This window comes from Paramormyrops kingsleyae, chromosome 21 (assembly GCF_048594095.1).
Source record: "Paramormyrops kingsleyae isolate MSU_618 chromosome 21, PKINGS_0.4, whole genome shotgun sequence".
In the NCBI taxonomy this organism is placed as follows: domain Eukaryota; kingdom Metazoa; phylum Chordata; class Actinopteri; order Osteoglossiformes; family Mormyridae; genus Paramormyrops; species Paramormyrops kingsleyae.
The window spans coordinates 20123354-20145920 of record NC_132817.1 but is presented as its reverse complement, the minus strand read 5'-3'; the positions used below and the strand labels follow the sequence as shown (position 1 = coordinate 20145920).

Below are 22567 nucleotides of genomic sequence, written 5' to 3'. Positions count from 1 at the left end.
GAAGTGCACCGCATCTCAGCAGGACATCTGGGTCCAGTAAGAACCAAGGAGGCTAAATGTGAAGCTCATGATGTGATTCCCTTAGACGTGCTGATTCATGGGAGCTGCACCAGCGTATGTGTATGTTTCCTGTAAACCTTATATGAGTCGGGTAAATTAGGGAGGTAAATATTTGTAAATGTAAATGAGAGGAAAGTTGGCTCTTAAACAGGGAAGCATCCTGCCTACTGAATAACAACCTCTAAAAATGATAAATTATAATATTTATATGAAGGATGTGTGATTTCAGATCAGTTTCACTAAAAACAATTAAGAACTGAGTTACAGCAAGAATGAAAACCTACCATGGCCTTAGCAACACTAAGGTTATTTGACCAAAATTGCTCTTAGCAGGAAGGACTTTTCTAACATCCCATGCATGGTGCCCCCCCTCTTTGTGTCCTGTGCTTCCTGGGATAGGCTCCAGGCTCACCCTGTACTGCAGTGTTTCCCAATCCGGTCCTCGGGGATCCACAGCCGCTCCACGTTTTTGCACCCACCAAGCTTTATGCCAGACTGTCCACATTTTTGCTCCCTGGGAGGTAGCAAAAACGTGGACTGCCTGTGAGTGCCCAAGGACCAAATTGTGAAACACTGCTGTACTGGATAAGCAGCTATGGAAGATGAATGAATGAATGAATGAATGAATGACTTCAGTGGAAAGGAATGTGAAAAGCAAAATGCATTGCAAGACCAACTAAACATAGCTGTGAAACTTTATTCAGCTCACCTTCAGTTAAAGTACTTACATTACATATAGTTTGCTAAAGTTGTCAGTACAGCTGATAATGCAAGTAGGATTACAGTGAAATTACAGTCAAACAGCTTGTGATGAGAAGTACAAGATGGCAATTAGCAAATAAGACATGAATAGAAGTAGGAGCAAAGTCAGTGTGTTTTCAGAGTGTTTATAGTCTCAAGACGTTACAAATATTATATAAAGTTACTCATGGTTAACAGTACAATGCCTAGCCTGTGCTGATGAATTACTGAAATACAACAATACAATATGGATTTCCTAAACTTTTAAGATTTTTAAAAGCTATTATTTCCCTAAGACATAAAATCAATGCTAAATTTAATTGGTCCCTAACAGCAAATACATTTTCCTTATTGTATTTCAAGCATCTTTGTTTATATAAATTGCAAATAAAAATCAGGAGAATTGTCTCATAAACTAAATTCTTCAACTTTGGTTTGTGCTTTAAGCAGTGGTGGAAAGTTCAGGTCCATAATGTACAAATCCAGACCAAGGTTTTGTTTTAACCAACCAGTTGAGCACTATGTGACTGTGAGTCTATACTCAACTGCTTGGTTGAAACAAAACCTTGGTCTGGATTTGTATTTTATGGACCTGAACTTTCCACCTCTGGTTTTAAGGTGTTTTATTGAATCAATGAGGCCAATTTATCTTTTATCAGGTTTTCAACTCTCACAGTATATTCATATTATAAATTTACATTTATGTTTTCAGTTCTCCCTCACACATTAAAATTGTGATTTGTTTTTAACTTTGCTCAGTCTGAGCTTTCTTAAAATAGTTTCCACTTCTTGTTCTTCTAAAAACACTTGTGTACCTGACATTAGCACCCAGCTTCTCAAAATAATTTACTGCTTCAGTTCTTTTTTTGCATTTTTTACACCTCAATCTATCTTTGCTGCAACCTTATCCCATGACAATATATGAAGGGCCAATCCATCTCACAGCATAAGGAGACTTAATTTCCCTAAGCTGGTTTACTTGGAATGGAAATCACCTCAAAATCAGGCTTGTCTGACAATCAAATCATAAGGCCAGGTAGCTTAGTGACCTGAAGATCTTTCAAGAATAAATATATTCAATGGCCATTAATCCACGATGGCGGCCAATCAGGGGCGTTCCTCCTTCCTCTTTTCATTATACCACAAATATTCCTCTTCTCAGGTTGTTGCAAGATATTTAAGAAGAGTTTGGATTTTATGAAACGTCTATAGGAGTCCTTCTCCATCAGCAGGAAGATCTTCCTCTGTGCCTCTTCAAAGTTAGTTGGGTTGATGCTCGCAAGGTTCCTTCGGGTCTCTTCCTTAGTAGTGGAATCGAGGTTGACCTGAAGATGTGACAGAATTTACATCGTCAGGTTTAGGAATCGTTAGCACTGTACACGGGATTTGTAATTATGGAAGCCAATTTCAAATGATGTTGTGTACAAGGGTGCTGCTAGAGATTTTGCCCCCCATGAAAGCATATTATTTTGGGTCCCCAATGCACACCATCCAATAATGATCCAACTTTTTTAGGGCCCCTGTTACTCAGGGGAATAGCCCTTGGAATAGCCCTAAACCCAACCCCCCCCCCCCCCCGACCTTTACAACGCCCCTGGTTCTGTACCTCTTTGGGGGATTCCACCTCTACAAACATATCAAATATCTCTCTGGCTTTGGTGGCAAGCTTCTCCGGTGGTGTGTTTCTCTTGTAGTCCTCACAGGCCATCCAGAACTCAAGGTTCTCCTGGCTGAATTCGGTCCTCAGGAACGTTTCGAAGGTCATCAAACCAACTGTATAGGGTAATATCAGGTTAGATTTAAAGTTCTGGACATCCATTTTGTGGCTGGCACAAAAGAATAATGCTAAAACTAAAACAAGGTGTGGTGACATAGTGATGGTGCAAGATGTGAATCATTAGGATGAATGTCAGGTCCCCCCCTCCCCCATCAGTCTGATCAGGATTAACTTTATTGGAGATGGATGGATGGATGGATGGATGGACAGATAGATACATCTGTACAGAAAATTGAAAATACATTTTGGACCTAAATTGGTGTTTGTAAGGCATATCAGGTCGGAAAGCTGTTGTGTTAGGCTAATTGGCTTATTTCGGCACAGAATCAAGCTAATTTGCAATCCGTCATATTTATTTTGGACTGAGAGCAAATGGTTAGAGTGAGGAAGTCCGGGAAGGGGTGGAAGGAGGGGATTCTCAGGAGGTCAGTGCACCCGAGCAGCGTCCCCTCACACAGCGGCCACTTGAGCAGCGGCCAGGGAAAACCCAGAGGGCTGGCCCTTCGGTCCGCCAGGGGCTCACCCGTGGGGGACCCAGGCCTGCGGACACGTACGGCACGTCCGGGACATGAGAACGCGGCGCGCGGCCGCCCCAATGGGGGCTCAGTCCGAAAAAAAACAGCTAAAAAAAACACATAAGCATACGGCATGGAGCCCATTACAAAGTGACCCTGTGGGAGAAGTCCTGACATCCTTGTCTATTCTGAGCAAACTGGGGGCAATATTTACTGTAACAACAGGGACCGCGGTCCGTAACTCCCCCTTTAGCTCGGTATTTCACAACCACTGTAAGCAGAGTCTTAGCATTTCCTGACCTGCCATGGACTCTCGAGCTAGTAGATCCTGGGGAAGATGAGTGAGTGTCTATAGAGAGCAGATCTAAAGTAGAAAAGCACAGATACAGGACATGCGTGTCTGCTGTAAAGTCTTAAGTGTTTTCCTGAAGACACCCGATCTCTGAAGTCAATAACAGCTCTCAATACCCAGCCTCACTCTAACCTTGCACTCAGAATCGTCCTCAGCTCCTTATTGCTCACCTTCATGACTGACCAAGCTTTCCAATGATTCGCCCCATTTCTTCACTTCTTCTGGATCAATTCTGTCAAGAGAAGAAATGTATGTAACTTTATTTAAAAGTGTAATCCTTTTGTCTTGTGTGTTTCATTACATTGTTGCATTGTACGCAAGGAATACAAATGAAAATCTCAATGTCAAATGTTTTTTGTGCCAGTTATATAAAAGATCAAACAAGTTATGGTAAAAGCACATTCTCATAAGAAAAATATTTTAATGGTTTGTCCAGAGAGAGAAATACAGAATTTATCCTCTTTTACTTTGATTTCTATTGATTGAGTTATGAAGTTTAGTAGACCTGTTTGCTACAGTAGCTTTTTCATTGTTGTTTTTCACCACGGTTTGATGTTGTTGAATCTCTGGCTTCTGAAGTAGAAATCCAATTTTGTGCTTGATGTCCTTTGCACTGAAACAGAAAAGTCGGCTCAAGGCAAATGTGTCATTTTGGTGACTTTTTCGTTAATTCTTTAATTCTTTAATCTCCTTTTGAATCTTTAAATCACCATTTAAATGGTGACAGTATTTTGCCATATAATCTGATCGTTAGTATAAGCAATTACCATGATGATATATAAATGAAAACGTGCATGAAAGATGGCTTTAAAGATGTAATACACTGACAGACCATTTCACAAAGCATCACACATGAAAATAAAATTATTCATAACTACATTACACATGTTTATGTTGCACTATTCCTTACATTTCTAATAAAACATAGACCAAAATCTGTTTAAAACAGTTTGTCGCTATATTTCTCTATGCAAATAACATTATTTCACCATTTATGTTTATGTATTATCATTATTATTATTATTATTTGGCTAACCTAATGCATATCTGATTCATGCACATCCTTTCTGGCAGCGGAGCAAATAAGACAAGCTCATCTTACCTCCTCAGACATGTTGCAGGTAAGGCTGCGAGCCCCTTGCACATTCTGCCTGCTTAGGTGTTAGTGTCCCACACAGGAAGTGCTCTGAATGCAGCCTGCTTTGCTGCGTTAGCGCTAGTCACTGCCTCCTCTCCCACCAGGGGCTTTTACTGCACAGAGGCAGCTAGAGCCAGCAGATCAGCCAATCAGGGACAGTTAACCACAAACGTCCTTAAGCAGCAAAAACAATAGGAGCCATCAGAATGGAATATCTAAGGCAATGTTAGATATTTAGCTATATTGCAGTCCTGGATGTTAGATATTGGGATACTGGCAATAGCATAGCGGACAAACTAAACGCCACTGAACTGCGCAGAATGCAGAGGTGCTGATGTTTGTAAGGTCTCGAAATGTTCTTCCACGTCTACCAATTCTGGAAAACAGGTTTGATGCAGGTACAAAGTTCCTTACTAGAAATGTCTGCAGATACTCTAGGGGTGATCTTGGAGGGCCTAAGTCAGGAAAAGTAACTCAGTACTCATGTCCCATAAACAATATTAGTTGGTAGGAGCATTTCCTTCCTGAAAGATACCATTCCCTATAGCAGTGGTTCTCAATCCTGTTCCCTCCCCCCCACCACCACCAGAATGTTGTCATTCCAACTCTTAATAGGCTAATAATGAATGTGGCAGGTTGAAAAGTGTGGATTGGAATGAATAAAAATTCTGCCTGGGGGAACACCAGGAACAGGATTGGGAACTACTGCCTTACAACAGCGAACCGTGAGCAGATAACACAGATGATAGATAATACAGGTAATACCTCAGGAGCCAACTGTATTTCTAATGTAATTATTCAATCATCACAACAATGAACATGCTGTTGTGAAGCCTAAAGGATCAGACAGACGACACAATGTTCACAATGTTCTCCAGGAATTAAACGCTCTATATGATTACTGGGACTCAATATTAACTTCATGGCAGGCAATAAGAATAATGACAATGTGTTTCTGCTGCTATTAAGAGGTACATGACGTGCCACTGAAAGTCTTGTGAGTCTTGAAAAACATTCAGATCTTGGAATCAGATGGTATAAAGTACAGAGATCATTGTGAGTCTTGAAAAACATTCAGATCTTGGAATCAGATGGTATAAAGTACAGAGATCATTGTGAGTCTTGAAAAACATTCAGATCTTGGAATCAGATGGTATAAAGTACAGAGATCATAGGTTTTTTTCTTGCCAATCTGTGGTTGTCTGGAAGACCCAGAAGACAGTTTTAAACGTTTCCCCTGGTAGGACATCCATCAGTTATGCTCTGTGCTCCACCGAACCTGCAAATTAAAAGCTGCCAAAAAAAGTATTTTTTTGTGAAATAAGCAAATGCACCTCCCTTGTAGCATCCCCTTTCCTGGATGTACACACATTCAGCATGCAGCCCTCAGCGGCTCCCGTTTCCATCTCATCGCCTTTGAGACGCAGAACTTCTCATGAGACACTTTAAGTTTCCACAGTCTGTCACCAGGGCAAACGTGTGAAGGGGCGTCGATAATTACGCCTCTGTAAAAGTCATTAAAAAGACACAGTCAAGGAAACAATGTTTTTTCATGAAGTAACATCTAATTTAGAACAAAGTCTAGTTTATATTTTCAGTCGCTGCTGTTTGGTTTGGCAGGTGCAATCAGTATAATCAGATTAACAAAATCATATGAACTAACAAAGTTAGAGTTTGACCCATATGGGGAGAATGATCCCAGCCCTAGATGTAGTAATAACACTACTGGCAATATACCAACAAGGTTTGCGCTCCAACTTGAGAAAACTCCTTCAGGTAATTATCGCCATGATAAGATGTAATGATTTTTTCAAAATGAGTACCAGCCCTGAAAACATATCCAGAACCAGAAAATTTCGCATTCGATAATACATTTATTGATCTCACCACAGGAACACCGGAGCTTAATGCTGTAACTGAAGAAGAAAAATCAGGTTTGTTGGCCTGAAATATACTGTACAAGCCTGAATCTCAGCATAGCTACACTTCAGTAAAAACGAGATAAGCAAATCAGTATTGCACTGCGATAAGGTAATGCTTAAACACAATCGAGATTAAAAACCTTAAGCCCTTGTCCTTCTCAGCGGTTAATCAGACTGGGATTGCGCCCTAACGTAGCTGGTCTCTGCAGACTGAGGCATGAGAGTCAGTGAGAGGGGCAGCGAACGGCAACAGCTGGAACCTTAGTCCAGGGCGGGGGGGCCCTGGCTTTTACGTGGGTGTAAATGCAGCCAGATGTCGCTTCAGGATCACAAAGCACAGTGCCAGTCGACTCCGCTACATGCGATGCAATTGTCCATGACAGAGCAGCTCTACAAACGAAAACACCAGCAGCGTTTCGAAGGCAGCTACTTTATGGAGTTTATACATGCCTCCGTCATCTAAACACTTATCTAGTACCTGGCAACAGGGAGGCCCAAAGCTTATCCCAGCACTGGGGAACACCCTGATAGCCCCTGATAGCCCAGTCGTTCCATGGCAGGGCACACACACAATATACACACAACGGGCAATTTAGAAACGCCAATTAGCTTGACTGTAAGTGTTTGGCCTGCAGTAGAAGGACTAACCCCTGGAAAGCCAGGCAGATAGACTCCATGCACACAGAGCAGAAGGTTGTGAGCTAACAGCGTATATTTACATTTACCATATTCACTGTAGCTGGCTCTTTAGTACAAAGTAATGTGTACGTGAGACAAAGATTCAAGAAGATTTATTAGTCATTTGTACAGGCACAGACAGTACGGGTGCATAGCGATTTCTGTGCAAAGCTCTCAGAGTCAGCAGTAAAGAGAAATAAGTAAAGGCCATGATCGATAATAAAGGGCAGAAAAATCGCATGTAGGGTTGTCATCCGTCCCTTATAATACTGCATCCTCCCGTATTGGAAGAACTGCTGCATCCCATATTATACGGGGCGATCCTGCATTACAACTGACCGGTGGCAACCCTACTTCTGCGTGGTCTGCGACACCGTGACATGCGAATTACATTTTTCAGTCCCCACAAGGGGAAACTCAAAAATTCGTGACTGCAATCAAACAACTAAACATGTGAAATGTCTTATATTTTGTTAGGTTACTTATGGTTAAGGTTAGGGCTGGGTAGAGGTTAAGGGTGTCGTGATTGGGATGAAATGTGATTTACCCCTTTTTTATTTAAGAGTAAAATAAAATAAGGAAACTAAAACAGCTCAGTGTCTCGAGGGATTGATGAATTGCAGAAAGCGAAGCCTGAGGTGGTCGTAAGGTGTCACGGGATGAGGAACAGCTGTACTCTGGAGGTCTACGTACTCTGGAGGTCTACGCTACGTGTCTATGTACTCGCCTCTTCTCATCTGGACCATGATGAAACAGGTTCACTTGGGCTGACTGGACAGATGCAAATCAAATGCTCCACTGTTCCAGTGAGAGGGTTACATCAGCGTGAAATTTGGGCCCCAGAATAAGGTGTTTTTCTGCTTCTCCTTTGAACTGCGGCCCAAAACAAATACACACATGCACACACACTCAAGGGCAGGTTGTTAGAAAATTTCATCCTAAATATGGGGCTGTTTAAGAGCTGGACCTCAGCTCACGTAGACCGTGCGAGTAATTCACCGAAATGACCGATTGCTTTCAAGACTTTGTCAAAAACGTCCGCTGCTGGCACAGTTTAAGATTCCGTGAGTGTGGAAAGTACAGGGTCCCGCTGTCCACAGAGCAGCTGTCAGCAGAAAGGTATTCCTAAATAATTCCATCAAGAGCATATGCGCGCTCCACCTGCACGCACAAGGATACACTCAGTTCATTGTACACTTAGTTCCATTGCGATGGAAACGGCCTTCTTTCCAGATGCACTATAAATAGCGGCCCTCCACTCGGCCAGTACTGTACCTGAGTGTGCTCTCTAGCAGCCAGACTCAAGGTCCCTGCAACTGGTTTATTACCAATAAAACATCCATTTCCTCAGGAGCTACTCCAACATGCATAAATATTTGGTATTGAATAAGTACACCTCCATAATACATTTATAATGCATTTATAGAATATTCATAAGCAGCGTGTAAGGATACCTTAACATCCTAACATACCTTAACATCCTAACATGCCTTAACATCTTTAATATACATTCATTACAAACATTATGCAATTATAATATTTCTTGTTGATGTATATTATAGCTGTAATGTGTTGTTCATTGAAAATATTATGAATGCAATGCTTTAAGATATCTTAAGGAAAATGGAAACACTTTACCATTTAAGCCACTACAGATTCCTTCATAATGCAATACACAGCATCCTTAATGCTTATACCGAGCATTATAATGCATTATAAAGGTATCTATAGTGCATTATAGACGAGAGCTTCATAAAGCATTCATAATGCATAATAAACACAGCTATAATGTGTTGTGCCTTTTCATAAATATTTATAGCCATGTTTATAATGCTTTATGAATGAATTATTATTTGTTATGAATGTATTTAAAAACTAAAACCATGGCCTTAAGTAAAGTTTTACCAGGGACCTGCTGCCTCTTAGTGTTCTATAAATGCATTATAAACGCAATATGAAGATGCACTTAATATAAATTGTGATCAAATGTTCTCCCTTGACATACCTGAAGCAGGAAGTGACCTCAATTGTGTTTATGTAGAATCATCCTCCTGATGCACACACTTTGGTTATTTTCAGAAGCTGCTCTCGAGCGAGCAAAGTATGACACGCCTCTGAGGATTTCAAGTGCAGAATATTTTTCACGAAACGCCAACTCTGCTCTGTGTCAAAGCTGACCGTGAAACTTTTGCATTTACCTGGAAACCTAAAAGCCATGAATCAAACAAGGTTTTTCGTGTTCACACAAAGAGAACATTCTGTTCACATTCAATAATTAGATTCTCCAGTTAATTACATGCATAAATCACTTTTTCCCCAAACCTTGTAATTACAACTAAGATGATTTTCCACCTGAATGTGCTTATTAGATTTGTTTATTTTTTTGTATTGCATTTTTTAGCTTTAAACGAAATGTGCAAAGTTATGCAGATGGAGTTTACAAAAGACCAAGCAAATTGGATGTGGGAAATAATCTATGCAGCGTGCATATCGTCTGTTTTCAATAAACAGAGGGAAGAATGTTCATTTCACCCATAAACAGCCAGTTGCTGGCTTAATGTATTAATCTTGTCTTTCTCCAACTAAACTGAAGCAGAGTCAATACAATTAATAATAGCTGGTCTGAGTTTCTGGGCGTTATGGGTGACTGTGAGAAGCTCACAGGACGAATGGAGTTAGGATAGAGACCAACACCATACAAAACCATAAAGGAGACACAGGGGTGTGGAAGGAAGGACTGCTTCACTGTAGGTTCAGGGCTATATCAGGAATAATAGGGTTGTTTTTTTTCTTAAGAATGATAATAAAATTAAGAGATTGGCAAAAACAAAAGAAGCCAGAGAATCAAACGTGAAAGGAAGAAAAATCAAAGACAGCTGCTGTTAAACACAAACAAAATAAATGCATTATAAACACAGATTAAATGAAGTATTTTATAACGAAAGTGTAAAACAGGGGCCTCCATCCGTATTTCCAGCGAGAGCCACTTCTACAAAGAAAGTGATCCAAGGAGCCATTTGGTGGGACACCCTGGGGTTCGGGACACCCTTGGGTTCGGGACACCCTGGGGTACGGGACACCCTGGGGTACGGGACACCCTGGGGTTCGGGACACCCTGGGGTACGGGACACCCTGGGGTTCGGGACACCCTTGGGTTCGGGACACCCTGGGGTACGGGACACCCTGGGGTTCGGGACACCCTGGGGTACGGGACACCCTGGGGTACGGGACACCCTGGGGTTCGGGACACCCTGGGGTTCGGGACACCCTTGGGTTCGGGACACCCTGGGGTACGGGACACCCTGGGGTACGGGACACCCTGGGGTTCGGGACACCCTGGGGTACGGGACACCCTGGGGTACGGGACACCCTGAGGATGGCGACTGCGAAACGTGTTGATACTGGGAGGTTTGGCGACAGTAAAATTCATCCATTTTCTAATACTACTTGTTGGTTCTGTTTAGGATACTAGTAGCTTGCAAGCGGCACGTTGGCGACCATTATACAGGAAACAAATACCAGATGAACCTAATCAGCATCGCAAAGCGAAGACCCCCGACTGCACCCCAGCATGGATGTAAGCCATTCCCCACAGTTACAATCCTACCGTCCAGCTGAATAATCTACGGTTGTTGGAAACAAATTCATCGTCTGTTTTGTGTATTTATAACTGATTAGTCGGTACCACTTTACAATAATACTACCATTATAAAGGGTTTGTGAATGATTTATAATCAGGTTATTAATTACGTTATAACACTTTGTGCTTCACTAATGGACAATTATAAACAAATTGTAACAGTTATTTTTCTTTAATTAAAGGGTTACTACCATTTTTAAGTGACAAAAGGAAGCCTTAATGTGGTACTGAGTACAAACAGCACCCTATCTACAAATGCCAGCGTCCTTTTCCTGGCTAAGGGCTCAGTAAATGCAGCTTAGAAAAAAATGATATAATGTCTTTGGTTGTGAAGGAGTGGCAAGTTAGATTGAGCGTAAATCAAAAAGGGGAGTTTTTCTCATATAGTTTGAGAATGAAATATTGATTTGTTCTGTACTAAATACCACTAGGGGTGTCTTGCTGTTGTGTTACAAGAGATGCATATAACATGAAGGAAAGTTTGTCCATCAATCAAATCGTTCACTGACTTACGCAGTGCAGGATCATGGGGGGGTGGGGGGGTTTCTGACCCAAGTGGCAGGCTTGCAGATGTACGTTATACTGTCAGAAAAGCTTCTGCTTTAATGCGAATCGTTTGAAAGTGAGCAGACAGATTTATGTATGTCTTTGACCTTTGGTGACGTAGCTCTTCATGTTTAAACCGCACATTCCTGGAAACGATGTTGATTTTACGGTAATCCTGTAGTTTAAAAGGCAAACTACAAGGAAGACGTGGGAAAGCATGTCGGTCTTTCGATAAGCATTGACCGATCTCCGCGGCACAGCCTTCTCCATCTCCTCATGTCACCAGAAATAAAAATGTTGGTGACATTTGCACTCCACCTTAAGTCTGGCCCCAGTTCCCACTGAATCTGCATTTGTCCCAGTTACAGGCCTGGGACCAGTGGGAGCTGTGGCAGCTGAGGCGTGGTGCTGGGGTTTATTAAATGGCACCTCCTACGTGCTGGGCTGCACAGCGCATGGACTCCAGGGCCCCCGCCGCTCGCCCTGGGGACACGACGTGCTGAAGGAAGAGCTTTGGATACTCAGCTCTGCACCCCCACTCTCGCTGTCGTGGTCGAGGGTCATTAATTACAGGCTGAAGCTCCTGAGTAGTGACAGGGGAGCCGGGAGAAAGTGGCGGATTATTAATTATGACTCCGGTTAATCCCTGCTGGGGTGGCGGCTGACTGCCTGAAGTAATCCGCCCCTCCCTGGGTACCTAAGCCTCATTCCTCCCATCAGAAGCGGATGGCCTGCTCACGTTAAATTAGGCCTAATTCCGTCCAGGCGATGTTCACTTTAAAAGTGCTTAAACTGAATGAAAAACATTGTAATAACATTGTAAAACTTAAAATGATGTAATTAATATTATTATTATCTTCAGTTTAAAAATGCTTACACTGAATGAAAAACATTGTAATAACATTATAAAAGCTGCAATTTTATAATAAAAATTATATTAATATTATTATAATTGAAAGCATAATGTGCAAATATGCCTAGAATCTGTATTATAAAGCCATCATTCCACTGTCCAAGTATATTTAGTTCTATGAAAACATTCATTTTCTTCCACAGTCGTTACCCCACTGCTGATATTCCGCTGGAATTCTATGGTCTTCAGCTACAGGCAGCACAAAGGCTCAACATAAAGCTTGTTGACATGAGGCCCGAATCCAGCGGCACCATTAGAGATTTTGGGCCCCATGAAAGCATATAATATTGGGCACCCAACTGAAGCCAATCCAACCATGTTGCAATTTTTTTTAGGTTCCTGTCACTCAAGGGCCCTTGGAATTTTCGTCGTCACCCCCCCAAACCTTTACGGCGCCCCTGCCTGAATCTGAGTAGCATCTCAGCACCGATGCGGGCTGTGTCGCTCGAGAGCCCTGCTTAAATACCCACCTCTCTGATCTGCAGTCAGATCTGATGGCTTAAATAGGGACTGGCAGGAGATGGGGGGGGTCACGGGCCCCTGGCGGATTCCATCAGGAAGCTGCTTCCCACATGTCGAAGGAAGAATCGCCCCCAAATGCCAATTTCAAAGACTTTCTGAACTTTTGCAAAAAATACCTCAAAGTTTAAAATTCTTGCAAATAAGCAAGCAAAACATGTTGCCATGGTGCCACAGGAAGGAAAGAACATTCCAGATACACTTTATGTACCAGTCTGGTAAAAATACCAAAAATACTGGTATTGGTATATGGTATTTATTTGTGCAAACACTGGAATAAAGGATTAGCAAAATTCAATAGATCTTTATTGTCAGCCAATCAATATACAAGCACACAACTGTAGGTGGTGAGAATTACTAAAGCGACTACCCTCTGACTGAGGCTGGAGGACATGGGAGTCGGGATGGTTTTGACGAGGGACTGGTGTCGGCATCTTATGAAGGGTGACTTGCTGATTAACAGGAGATATAAACAACAATCATGGGTTTCAGAAACACTGATATGCGGTAATCAAGGACTCATGAGTTGGCGTTGGACGGGCACTGAGGGGAACCAGTCAGAAATGAGATGATCGACCGGGGGTGTGTTAGGGGTGTATTCAATCATTTGTGGGCTAACCAATGAAATGTGATTTCCTGATTAGTCATGATATACTGATATACTGTAGCTATAACGAGAGTTGGGTAAATCATGTGCAATGGGTTAGTCACTTTCTGTGATCGATCATAAAAAAGAAAACTAAAGACATGCTGGGTTGATTTTTTATATTCTCCTATCAGGGGTTTTTTGGAGTTTGGGTACTTTCAACTTTCAAAGATATTCACAAAAAGATGGCAGGGACCACCTGCGGAAGACCACTCACCGCTCACCGTGGCAGTCTGCGTGGCAGGACTGACTCCGCGGGGAGCCAGACAGCCCAGCCGTGAGATTCCCAGGAAACACAAAGACTTTCATTACATAAACAGCATTCAAAATCAAGGCAGCAGCCAAACAAAAAGACAAACGACATTGCCAACTCCTCCCCACGGAGAATATGTGTGTTTGGTTTCAGATGCACATTGTTTCATCAGAAAATGAAATCTAGACTGTAATTCATCAAAGGGCAATTACCGTGGTTGCAATTATTTAAATTATCATGTTTTTTCACTCCAAATGAGGCAACATGATAATTTATTAATGGGCATCCTGTTTTCACCAACAAACCTTCTGAGGCGAGAGTTAAGCGTCACATTGCCTGCCACCTGGATAATATACCTACACAATAATGGAGATGGATAGTCCTTCTCTCTAAAATAAAAACATTCACAATATTCCTTAAAAAAGTACCATCTGATAAATGGCACCAAAGCTGTCCAGATTACTCCAAACCCTTCATGCATACATATGCACACACGCTGAGATAACTGTATAAAGACAATTAAAATATTTAATGTGATCTTTTTTGCTTGAATAAGACGTAAAAGTAACTTTTGCTTCCTTTGATGCAATTAATTATTGCATAAGATGAAGATAATCCAGTCAGCGCAGCCACACATAAGGTTAGAATCCACTTCCTGCTCTGACTAATAACAACCCTTCACCTCAAGGGATACATACAGTCTGATAACTGAAATATCAGAAAAAATGTCATAGTTGTAATTTTTCTGAGCCCTGACAAGGAAGAAAGGCTCTGAAATCATTCTGCAGGGCCATTCTCAAGGAGACCCTTAATTCTTCATACTCAGAGTCATCGGGAGGAGGATGGCAGTGATGACAGAGCTGCTTCCTCACTTAGTCCTGTGTGAATTCTCTGCGATTAGGCTGCGGTGGGTAGCAGAGAAGTGTGTGACCTTCTTCTAGTTGTGCAGCACAGAACCGGATGGCAGCCAGCCCGGCTTAACAGATCGACACCATCGATCTCATTAGTATGTCAAAATAAAAGAGAAATCAATTAAATGAAATGAAATTAAATTAAATTGTATTTGAATTTGACCCAGTGTTTGCTCACATAACACTGGATCTCACATGGCTATTGTGACACGTTAGATTGTAATACGGTTTTCTTTGATATTAACGGCAAAACTGACTGCTATAGTTCACCCATAACAGCCTGCTGGTATCGCGTCAAGATTATCCTCAATTTACACTTGGTTCATTAAGAGCAATGCTGATTTTCTGTTTAATTATTTAGGTCTTAAACTGTTTTGTGTCGTAAGGAAGGCATTTAATAAAACGTTTTTTGAAAGAGATGAAAGTAAAGGAAGTGGAAATTGATAGGTTTCCTTGGCAGCGTCATAAAACATGCATGAGGTTGATTTTAATGAGGCGTTAGTGACATCTTGTGGCAGGTATTAAATATTACAGCTAAGTCTGCGGCGTGAATTTCTACCTTTAATCTGTTCCACTGCATTTTATTTGCAAAATTAAAATGTCTCTAAATCCCTGAGGTGAGAATTGATCTTGGATGGAGATTATATCAGTATTCAGTATCTATTAGTATACGGAAAAATATAAGACACCAGAAGCATTTTAACCGATTTTACTTTTAAAAATTAATATAAAGAACAATAAAAATGACGGTTGGCACCAGGAAATTCTTGAATTAAATTGTTGTTGTTTTATTTTCCAGAACTACAGCACGTTATATCATCTCACCCAATTTAATTCAAGTTTCTTTGCATGCAGATATGTGTGTAAGAATGTTTTATTTAGTTTATGTCATTAATACGTGTCTCTTTACCACGAATAGTATGGGAACAAGCACTGCAGTGGCCTTGTAGTCATGCCTTACAACAACAGTTTCGATGTTGAGTTAACACTAATAAATCCTAATTCGGTGAGCATACATCATGAGGTTTTGTGTAAACTTGTCGAAATTCTGTTTTCCATATAAATCCAGTAATCCAAAGATAAACTTTTGAACATCCAAATTCATGTCTGTTCTGTTTCCTTTCGCATCACGCTAGGATTTTAAAAAGCGACCTTGTAAATCATCCTGAAGGGAAACCAATGTACTGCCAAAAAACTATTTTTCCATAAAATAAAACTAAAAATGACAAGTGCGTGGATTTAGCTCATTCAAAGGACCAAAATGCATTTATGGACTGTGTTTGATATAAACTTATTTCCCAGTATTTCACTGTAAAAGACAAAAATCTATGTATTTTTATGGCTAGTAATAGTTTTTTTTTAACCTGTGTATAAAAATGAATAGCAAATGTATAAAAATGAAAAGTTGTATCACAATAATTAAAGTACAATAAGCCTATACAACTACATAATCAATATAGTAGTGTTTTTGTTCAAGTGCAATTGAAAATGATTAATAATTATCTTGAGTGAACCGGTGTGTGGAGTTTGCATGTTCTTTCCATGTCATCGAAACACGTTAACGTGAATTGGCAGATAGGTGTGATGGTGTGTGTGTGTGTGTGTGAACAGTGTTGGCGTCCCATCCTGGGTTATTCCCTGTCTTGCACCCATATCTTCCAGGATGGGCTCCAGACCCCTGCATCCCTGCACAGAACAATAAGGTATACTGTAGAAAATGGATGGATGGATCTAGGTTTAAAAGAACCATTTAATCACTTAACAAGTCCCAAAATATACCTTAGACCTGTGTTTCAGTATACCCCCAGGTCCACATTTTTACCCTAATAATACCACTTGAATCATATACCGCACATTAAAGCTAAGCTATCGACATGCTTTTAGTTCATAAGTATAAGTTACATGTGATTCAAGATATTCGGTATTTATTATTGTCACATGCATGAATGTAGTGGAACTACAGCAGTGTAATTAAATTGTCGCTACACCAGACTGTGTAATAAACAAGACAGACGGATAACAAAATAAAAATAACCCAACAAAATAAAAATAACCCAACAAAATAAGTGCTAAATATATAAAACGTATAGAAAAAGTAAAGATAAAAATTATGAGAAAATATTTGAGAAGGAATATTCAAAGTGAGAGCTGCATTTGCAGCTTACTGTATTAGGTGTTAATGTCCCTGATATCCTAGGGGTGGAAGAATCTCCTAAACCCCCCCCCCCCCCCCCCCCCCCATCCTGGCCATTAGGCTCTGGGGGCGCCATCCTGGTTGGGTATTTTAAATGAAACAGGTCAGGTTAAGTACTCTGAGCAAAGTCACATTAGCGGGGGCCCTTATGGGACTTAAATTGCCCCAGTCCACGGAAGTTCTCATTAATAATAGGGAGTCATTATGAAATTCTCGAAATACATCTTTACCACAGACAAACACACAGGATATCCATCCACATCATTGTACAATGTCTGTTTCTAAACATATAAACTAATAACCTTCATCAGACAGCCAGAAGACCATCCACAAAGTGACTCATCAATATGGGCTCAAAATACATCGGTTACTGTATTATAAACTGTATGTATGAACACACACACAAAAATTTGTTATTTAGTTATTCACCATTTATTTTTTTATAAAAGACATTGACTTACTGGGAGAGCAAGCATGAAAAAATATGTGTGGTCTGGCGTTTTTATTGATATTTCATCTTTAATTTTCATTCCGTCTCTGTGCTTCTTTTTCAGTTATGGAAATATGTAAGTGTGTATGTGTGTGTGTGTGTGGGGGGGGGGGGGGGTGGCAGTGTGCGAAATACCCATCAATATTCGGGGGGGGGGGGTCCCCATCTCCCTATTGTTGCGTAATACCGATCTTGAGACCCCCTTAAAATTTTGTTTTTGAGGCTTTCAAGGGGTCTCATAGGTTAATCGGGGGTGTCGGACCCCCCCGTATTTCGAACACTGGGGGGTGGTATGTATATATTACTCTGTGAGGACCAAATGTACCCCACAATGTGATTTTTTAAAAAAAACCTGTTATTTTGACATTGTGGGGAATATTTTTTTTGATCGGCAAATGGGCAAGCTTAATTTTATATATATATAAAAAATGTGACTGCAATCAAAAAACTAAAAAAATGTGCCAAAAGTTTTGTATTTTGTTTAGTTAGTTATGGTTAGGGCTGGGTATAGGTTAAAGTAGTTATAGTTTGGATTAGGGTTTTCCTTAGAAAAGAATGGACAGTCCCCACAAAGATATGAACACAAACAATTTCAATTAAGCAGTTTTCTCTAGGATAAAAGGAGTATTTTGAATCCGAATGTTCATTATTATCCTGTTTCTACCCGATGTCTTAGTATAAAGTTAAACAGACTGAGTACAACGCCCAGGTTTCGCGACAGCCGTGGGAAAGTGAGACGCTCTTCCTTCTTACGCGCCATCGCACCGCTAGGTGACACGCGCAGCCTCCCGAACTACGAAACTCGCATGAATGAGGAAAGTGAAACTCCTCCGCCCTCATTTAGCTCGATGATGTAACTCTGCGCCAATGGGAACGGAGGCCAGCAGAAGAGCCAACCAATCAGAAACGGCTCCCTACTCATCCAGGTCTCGGTATGTGTGTATCACGCTCATGGCGCTGTTGTGAATCCAAACAAGCGCAAAAAAATACTACTAGTGAATCCCGATCGGCTGTGTGTTGGCATTCAGAGGAGAGGAGTGATCGTAACACTTCATCGATGACTTTTGATAACTGGCAGTCACTTGCTACCAAGTTATGCTGCTCAACGAGAATCATGTAACTGCGCCGTTCTTTCAGATGGGTTGAAAGTCCGTGTTCTCGCATGGGGCGCGCGGTCTAGACTGACTTTCCGTGCAGTTTCAACTCTTCAACACTGTGACCATGCCGGGGAAAACTAAATACAATTTAGTGGACGATGGCCATGATTTGAGGATACCCATGCACAACGAGGAGGCGTTCCAACATGGGGTTAATTTTGAAGCAAAGGTGAGATCAACTTTTATGTATGATAACAACTGTTTTGTAAATGTTATTGGATGGCCAGTTTGTTAATCACTTTCCCTTTTATACTTGCTCTATTCATTGCGAAACCGACTTGTTTGATTGTCTAGCATGAAACATTGTAGCGAAGCATTTAAAGACGTGTTGTATTATTGCGGGAGATTTACGTGTAAATGCGTTGATGGTTTTTCTTTCAGTATATTGGCAGCCTAGATGTGGCACGACCGAGCAGCCGAGTGGAGATCGTCGCTGCTATGCGAAGAATACGGGTGAGTTTTTACTTTGTGCGTTTATGCTCATTTATGAGTGTGTGATTCGGGACCTTAACCTCTTAGAAGCATTTTCAGATGTTTGCCACGTTGTTTTACTTTTGAAATGCGTTAGTAATTAGAATCATTTTCCCCATGTAATGTGTTGCATTAATAGTAACGGGGGCCTTGTAACTGCAGTATTGCTATAGTTGATTAGTGATCGGTGATCCGTGAAATCTGAGAGGTGTTGGAATTCAGTACTTCACAGTCATTGAGGTGTTTTTGATTTTTGACAGTTGTTAGGTTGGATGTGCCGCTGATTGGCTTGGCTTAACTTTACCGCAGTTTAAGATACGAGTATTCAGGAATGCAGAGAAGACTGAAAGACATTACATTTACATGTGTAATTTTCTTGCCTGACAATAAAATCTTGCATTTATTATTGTTTATTCCTGAAACGTACCTTGAATAATTGTTTTTTTGAATAAAATTTGCAGTCAGTTTCAAACTGACGATCTTGCCCTGCCAGAATATTCTCCGTAGATTTACACAGCGCAAATATTTGCTTGCGATAAAGGAGCTGTCTGTTTGCTCGGCTTACGTTTTGTTATACCATGGAAATGGGTCATGTGTTTAACGTGGATATACAAGCCATCACTTTGACATTTTTCTGTTCAGCTGTATAAGTGCTGCTTAGATGAGTACAAGCAAGTATCCCAATTACTTTACTGTGACATTAAACAAAAGACCGTTTTGCAGCTGGTAACAAGACAATGTGGGGACCCTGAATAATTCCAGATATGTTAATTCACACCTAGAACCTTGGTCAGATCTGCCTTTTCAGGGGCTGAAGGCAACTGCCTATTCTATCTGTAGTTTGAGCCGGCCATGTATATATTTATTTTTTCATGATTTGTTTGGGCCCCAATGTGCTGTTTGGGCCCCGATGTGCTGATTGGGCCCCGATGTGCTGATTGGGCCCCGATGTGCTGATTGGGCCCTAGGCAGCTGTCTGGATCTGGTTCTGGCTGCAGCCAATGTGGTAATCCGCATATGGATGGATGGATGGATGTTTTTTTTTAGTCTTTACTGGGCATCAATGCCGTTGTCGTCTACACTCTGTCTCTCAACCATTCAGGTCTTCATATGTTTATGGCGCAGTGTGTTTTCCTTCCTTTATGGCCCGGAAGCTGTGCTCTCAAATCCATCACTTTCAGCCCTGTGTTCCGAGCTGTCCTGTCAGGCTGAAGCCTCTCGTTCTAACCTTGTCAGATGTGACAAGATTTTTTTGATTTGCTCTGGTAATTATAAATTGGGTAAAGGATTGCATAAGGACAGAAATAATTTCTTGTGTTCTGCGCTCACCAAAATGTATGATTATCACAATTCCTTATTCGTTTGTGTAAATTCCTTATTCATTGTTGCTGGAATGTGCAAAAGTGGAATCCAAAATCAGCAAGTCCACAGTGCCTCAGACAGTGAGAAAATAGGGCTGGACCTACTCAAGGAGGGTTGGATAAAATTCTCAGAGCAATTATCCATCAATCTATCCATCTTGTGCATCAGCTTATCTGATGCACAAGGCAGCAGAGAGACTGCAGGGCCCACACTAAGGCACTATGGGTAATTACACTAAGGCACTATGGGTAATTACACTAAGGCACTATGAGTCATTTTGAGTCACTAGTTCTCCTAAGCAGCATGATGGTGGATGGCAGGAAGAAATCAGAGCCCCCAGAGAGGACTTCCGAACTTCATGTGCGGGATTCGAACCCACAACCCTGGAGGTGTGAGGCCGCAGTGTCAGCCGCTTTGCAATAATCATAAGCTAAAGTTCAACACCAAACAGTCCCTCGCCAGTTTTATTTTAACAGGATTTCTCGTTTGTTTAGTTTGGGCCTTACAGTAGAGCCGCCCCCCACCTAGTAGCTCTTTCTGTGGGATGTGGTTTCGCCCCCCCACCCCGCCCCATCCCGTGGAAGTGCCTTTCCAGTTGGACTATCTGATAAGGCTGGGAGTCGGCGCTGCTGCTCCGGACCAGCGCCTGTTTCCTTGGCAGACTTCCTGCCTGTCTAACAACTCTTTCCTGTCATACCTGCGGTCCGCTCGGCTGAACAGCGCAGCAGGTCCGTGTCGGAGCCTGACACGCGAGCCGTCGCTGTAGCCGATAAGACATGGGATTCAGCCGTCCCGTCTCGCACAGTCCCTCACAAGTACGCGCTGTCATCCGTCTCGACCGGTATGCCTCTGTGGCTGTCTCACTGTCCTCAGACACGCCCGTCTTAATAGTCAGTCTCTGGCAAATAATCATATGTCTCTCTTGTTATCTAACTTTAAAATCTTTTTCAGCGCAGAATCTCTCCTGGGATTTTTTTTTTGTTTTTTTTTATTAATAGATAAGCTGGAAATTATTCAGGGGTGGGCATTTCACTCTTTAGCCAGACTTTTGTGTCTCATTTAAATAATGTATTTTTTTTCTTTCCTATAAATGTCTGTCCTGATTTCATTCTGACTAAAGATTGACGCACAAATAAGTGCTGTTTTGCCTGTGTGAAGGCTCACAGGAATGTATATTATCTGCTGGAACGAAGACGATAATTGTTATCTTGTCTCATGGTTCCGAGTTCATGAATTTAAAACAAGTAGTCTTCAATGTTTTGTCTATTGTTTTCAAGTGCAGAATGACATATTTATGTTCCATGCCATAAAGTTATATGTGAATAAGACAATAAAAAACATGAAATGGCAGTAAATGGCAGTTTGTCATTTATGACAGTCAAGCAAGGGCCTTAAGCTGCCAGTGATTCATGTCCCAGTGGAATCCCCATCGGTCTCCCTTGGGATCGGTATCTCTGGCTAATTTTAGCGCTGTGTATTGGTCCCCGCTAACCGTAAACACTTTGCATTTCCTCCAGATCATAAATGGCAGGAACAGACGGCTGACAGTCACGGATGTGTCACCTCTCCGCCGATTGTGTTAGCGTTTGCCGTCAGGATGAATGTGACCAGCAGGGTTATTTGAGGTTGATTTGTTATTGCCGATTTAGCCACTACTGAATTAGTGGATGTCCTTATAAGTTGACTTCAATCACTTCACTTTTCTCCCTCACACACACATTAGAAATCCTGACTAGTGATGCACCCATAAGGAAAGTTCTGGCTGCCACCAGTCGCCAATTGATTCAAAAACAGACACTGATACTGATAGCAATTGTTTGGGAGATTTTCCTTAAATAAATTTAAAGGGACTCCCCACCTAAAAAAATCAAAAAATAAATGAATTACATTCCAAAAATATGAAAAAGTATTTATTTTTAGGTAAGAAAACACAAAGTCTGGCATACCACAACAATCCCAGAGCACTGTATTTTATAACGGTATACATCTAATATATTTATAACATTTATAACAGAGAAGAGCCGATCATCAAGTGTGATAAACTGTAATTTTCTGAGTAACGTCTTTTGATTTCGCATTGTCTGCACTGAATTGTCTTTTGCTATGAAACGCTTGCGTTACTGACAGACTTGCGTTACTCAGCAGTAATGCAGCCTTCTGCACTGGAACGGATTTGTTTTTCAGAAACTCTTCATGCTCTTCACTGTCTCCCCTTAAGGTGACCAATCACATTTGCAGTGCTGAAATGTTTATTAATAGATCCTCCTCGTGAAATTTCAGCA

At 41.3% G+C, this 22567-nt stretch overlaps 2 protein-coding genes across 2 annotated transcripts in view; one reads left to right on the top strand and one right to left on the bottom strand.

The window, feature by feature from the left end:
- Nucleotides 1–737: 737 nt before the first annotated feature.
- LOC111841028 (regulator of G-protein signaling 4-like) lies at nt 738–4698 on the bottom strand. Its single transcript, XM_023806462.2, has 5 exons — nt 4548–4698; nt 3951–4058; nt 3616–3677; nt 2408–2574; nt 738–2126 (listed from the first exon to the last, which is right to left on the bottom strand). The coding sequence occupies exons 1-5, from the start codon at nt 4589–4591 to the stop codon at nt 1878–1880; spliced, it is 630 nt and encodes a 209-aa protein (XP_023662230.1). The 5' UTR covers nt 4592–4698; the 3' UTR covers nt 738–1877.
- Nucleotides 4699–18133: 13435 nt separating this feature from the next.
- LOC111841030 (carboxyl-terminal PDZ ligand of neuronal nitric oxide synthase protein-like) overlaps nt 18134–22567 on the top strand; it is a 50030-nt gene continuing 45596 nt past the window's right edge. The window contains exons 1-2 of the mRNA XM_023806464.2: nt 18134–18621; nt 18834–18905. Of these exons, the coding sequence (XP_023662232.2) occupies nt 18517–18621; nt 18834–18905 (177 nt within the window). The 5' untranslated portion in view covers nt 18134–18516. The remainder of the gene's footprint in view (nt 18622–18833; nt 18906–22567) is intronic.

What these genes read in the sequence shown, in the direction of transcription:
- LOC111841028 (XM_023806462.2), bottom strand. Translation starts at nt 4,591, where the DNA reads ATGTGCAAGGGGCTCGCAGCCTTACCTGCAACATGTCTGAGGAG. An exon ending in CCTGCAACATGTCTGAGGAG is followed by an intron (nt 4,059 to 4,547) that starts GTAAGATGAGCT and finishes TTTCTGTTTCAG; the next exon opens with TGCAAAGGACATCAAGCACA. An exon ending in AGGTGGAATCCCCCAAAGAG is followed by an intron (nt 2,127 to 2,407) that starts GTACAGAACCAG and finishes TCACATCTTCAG; the next exon opens with GTCAACCTCGATTCCACTAC.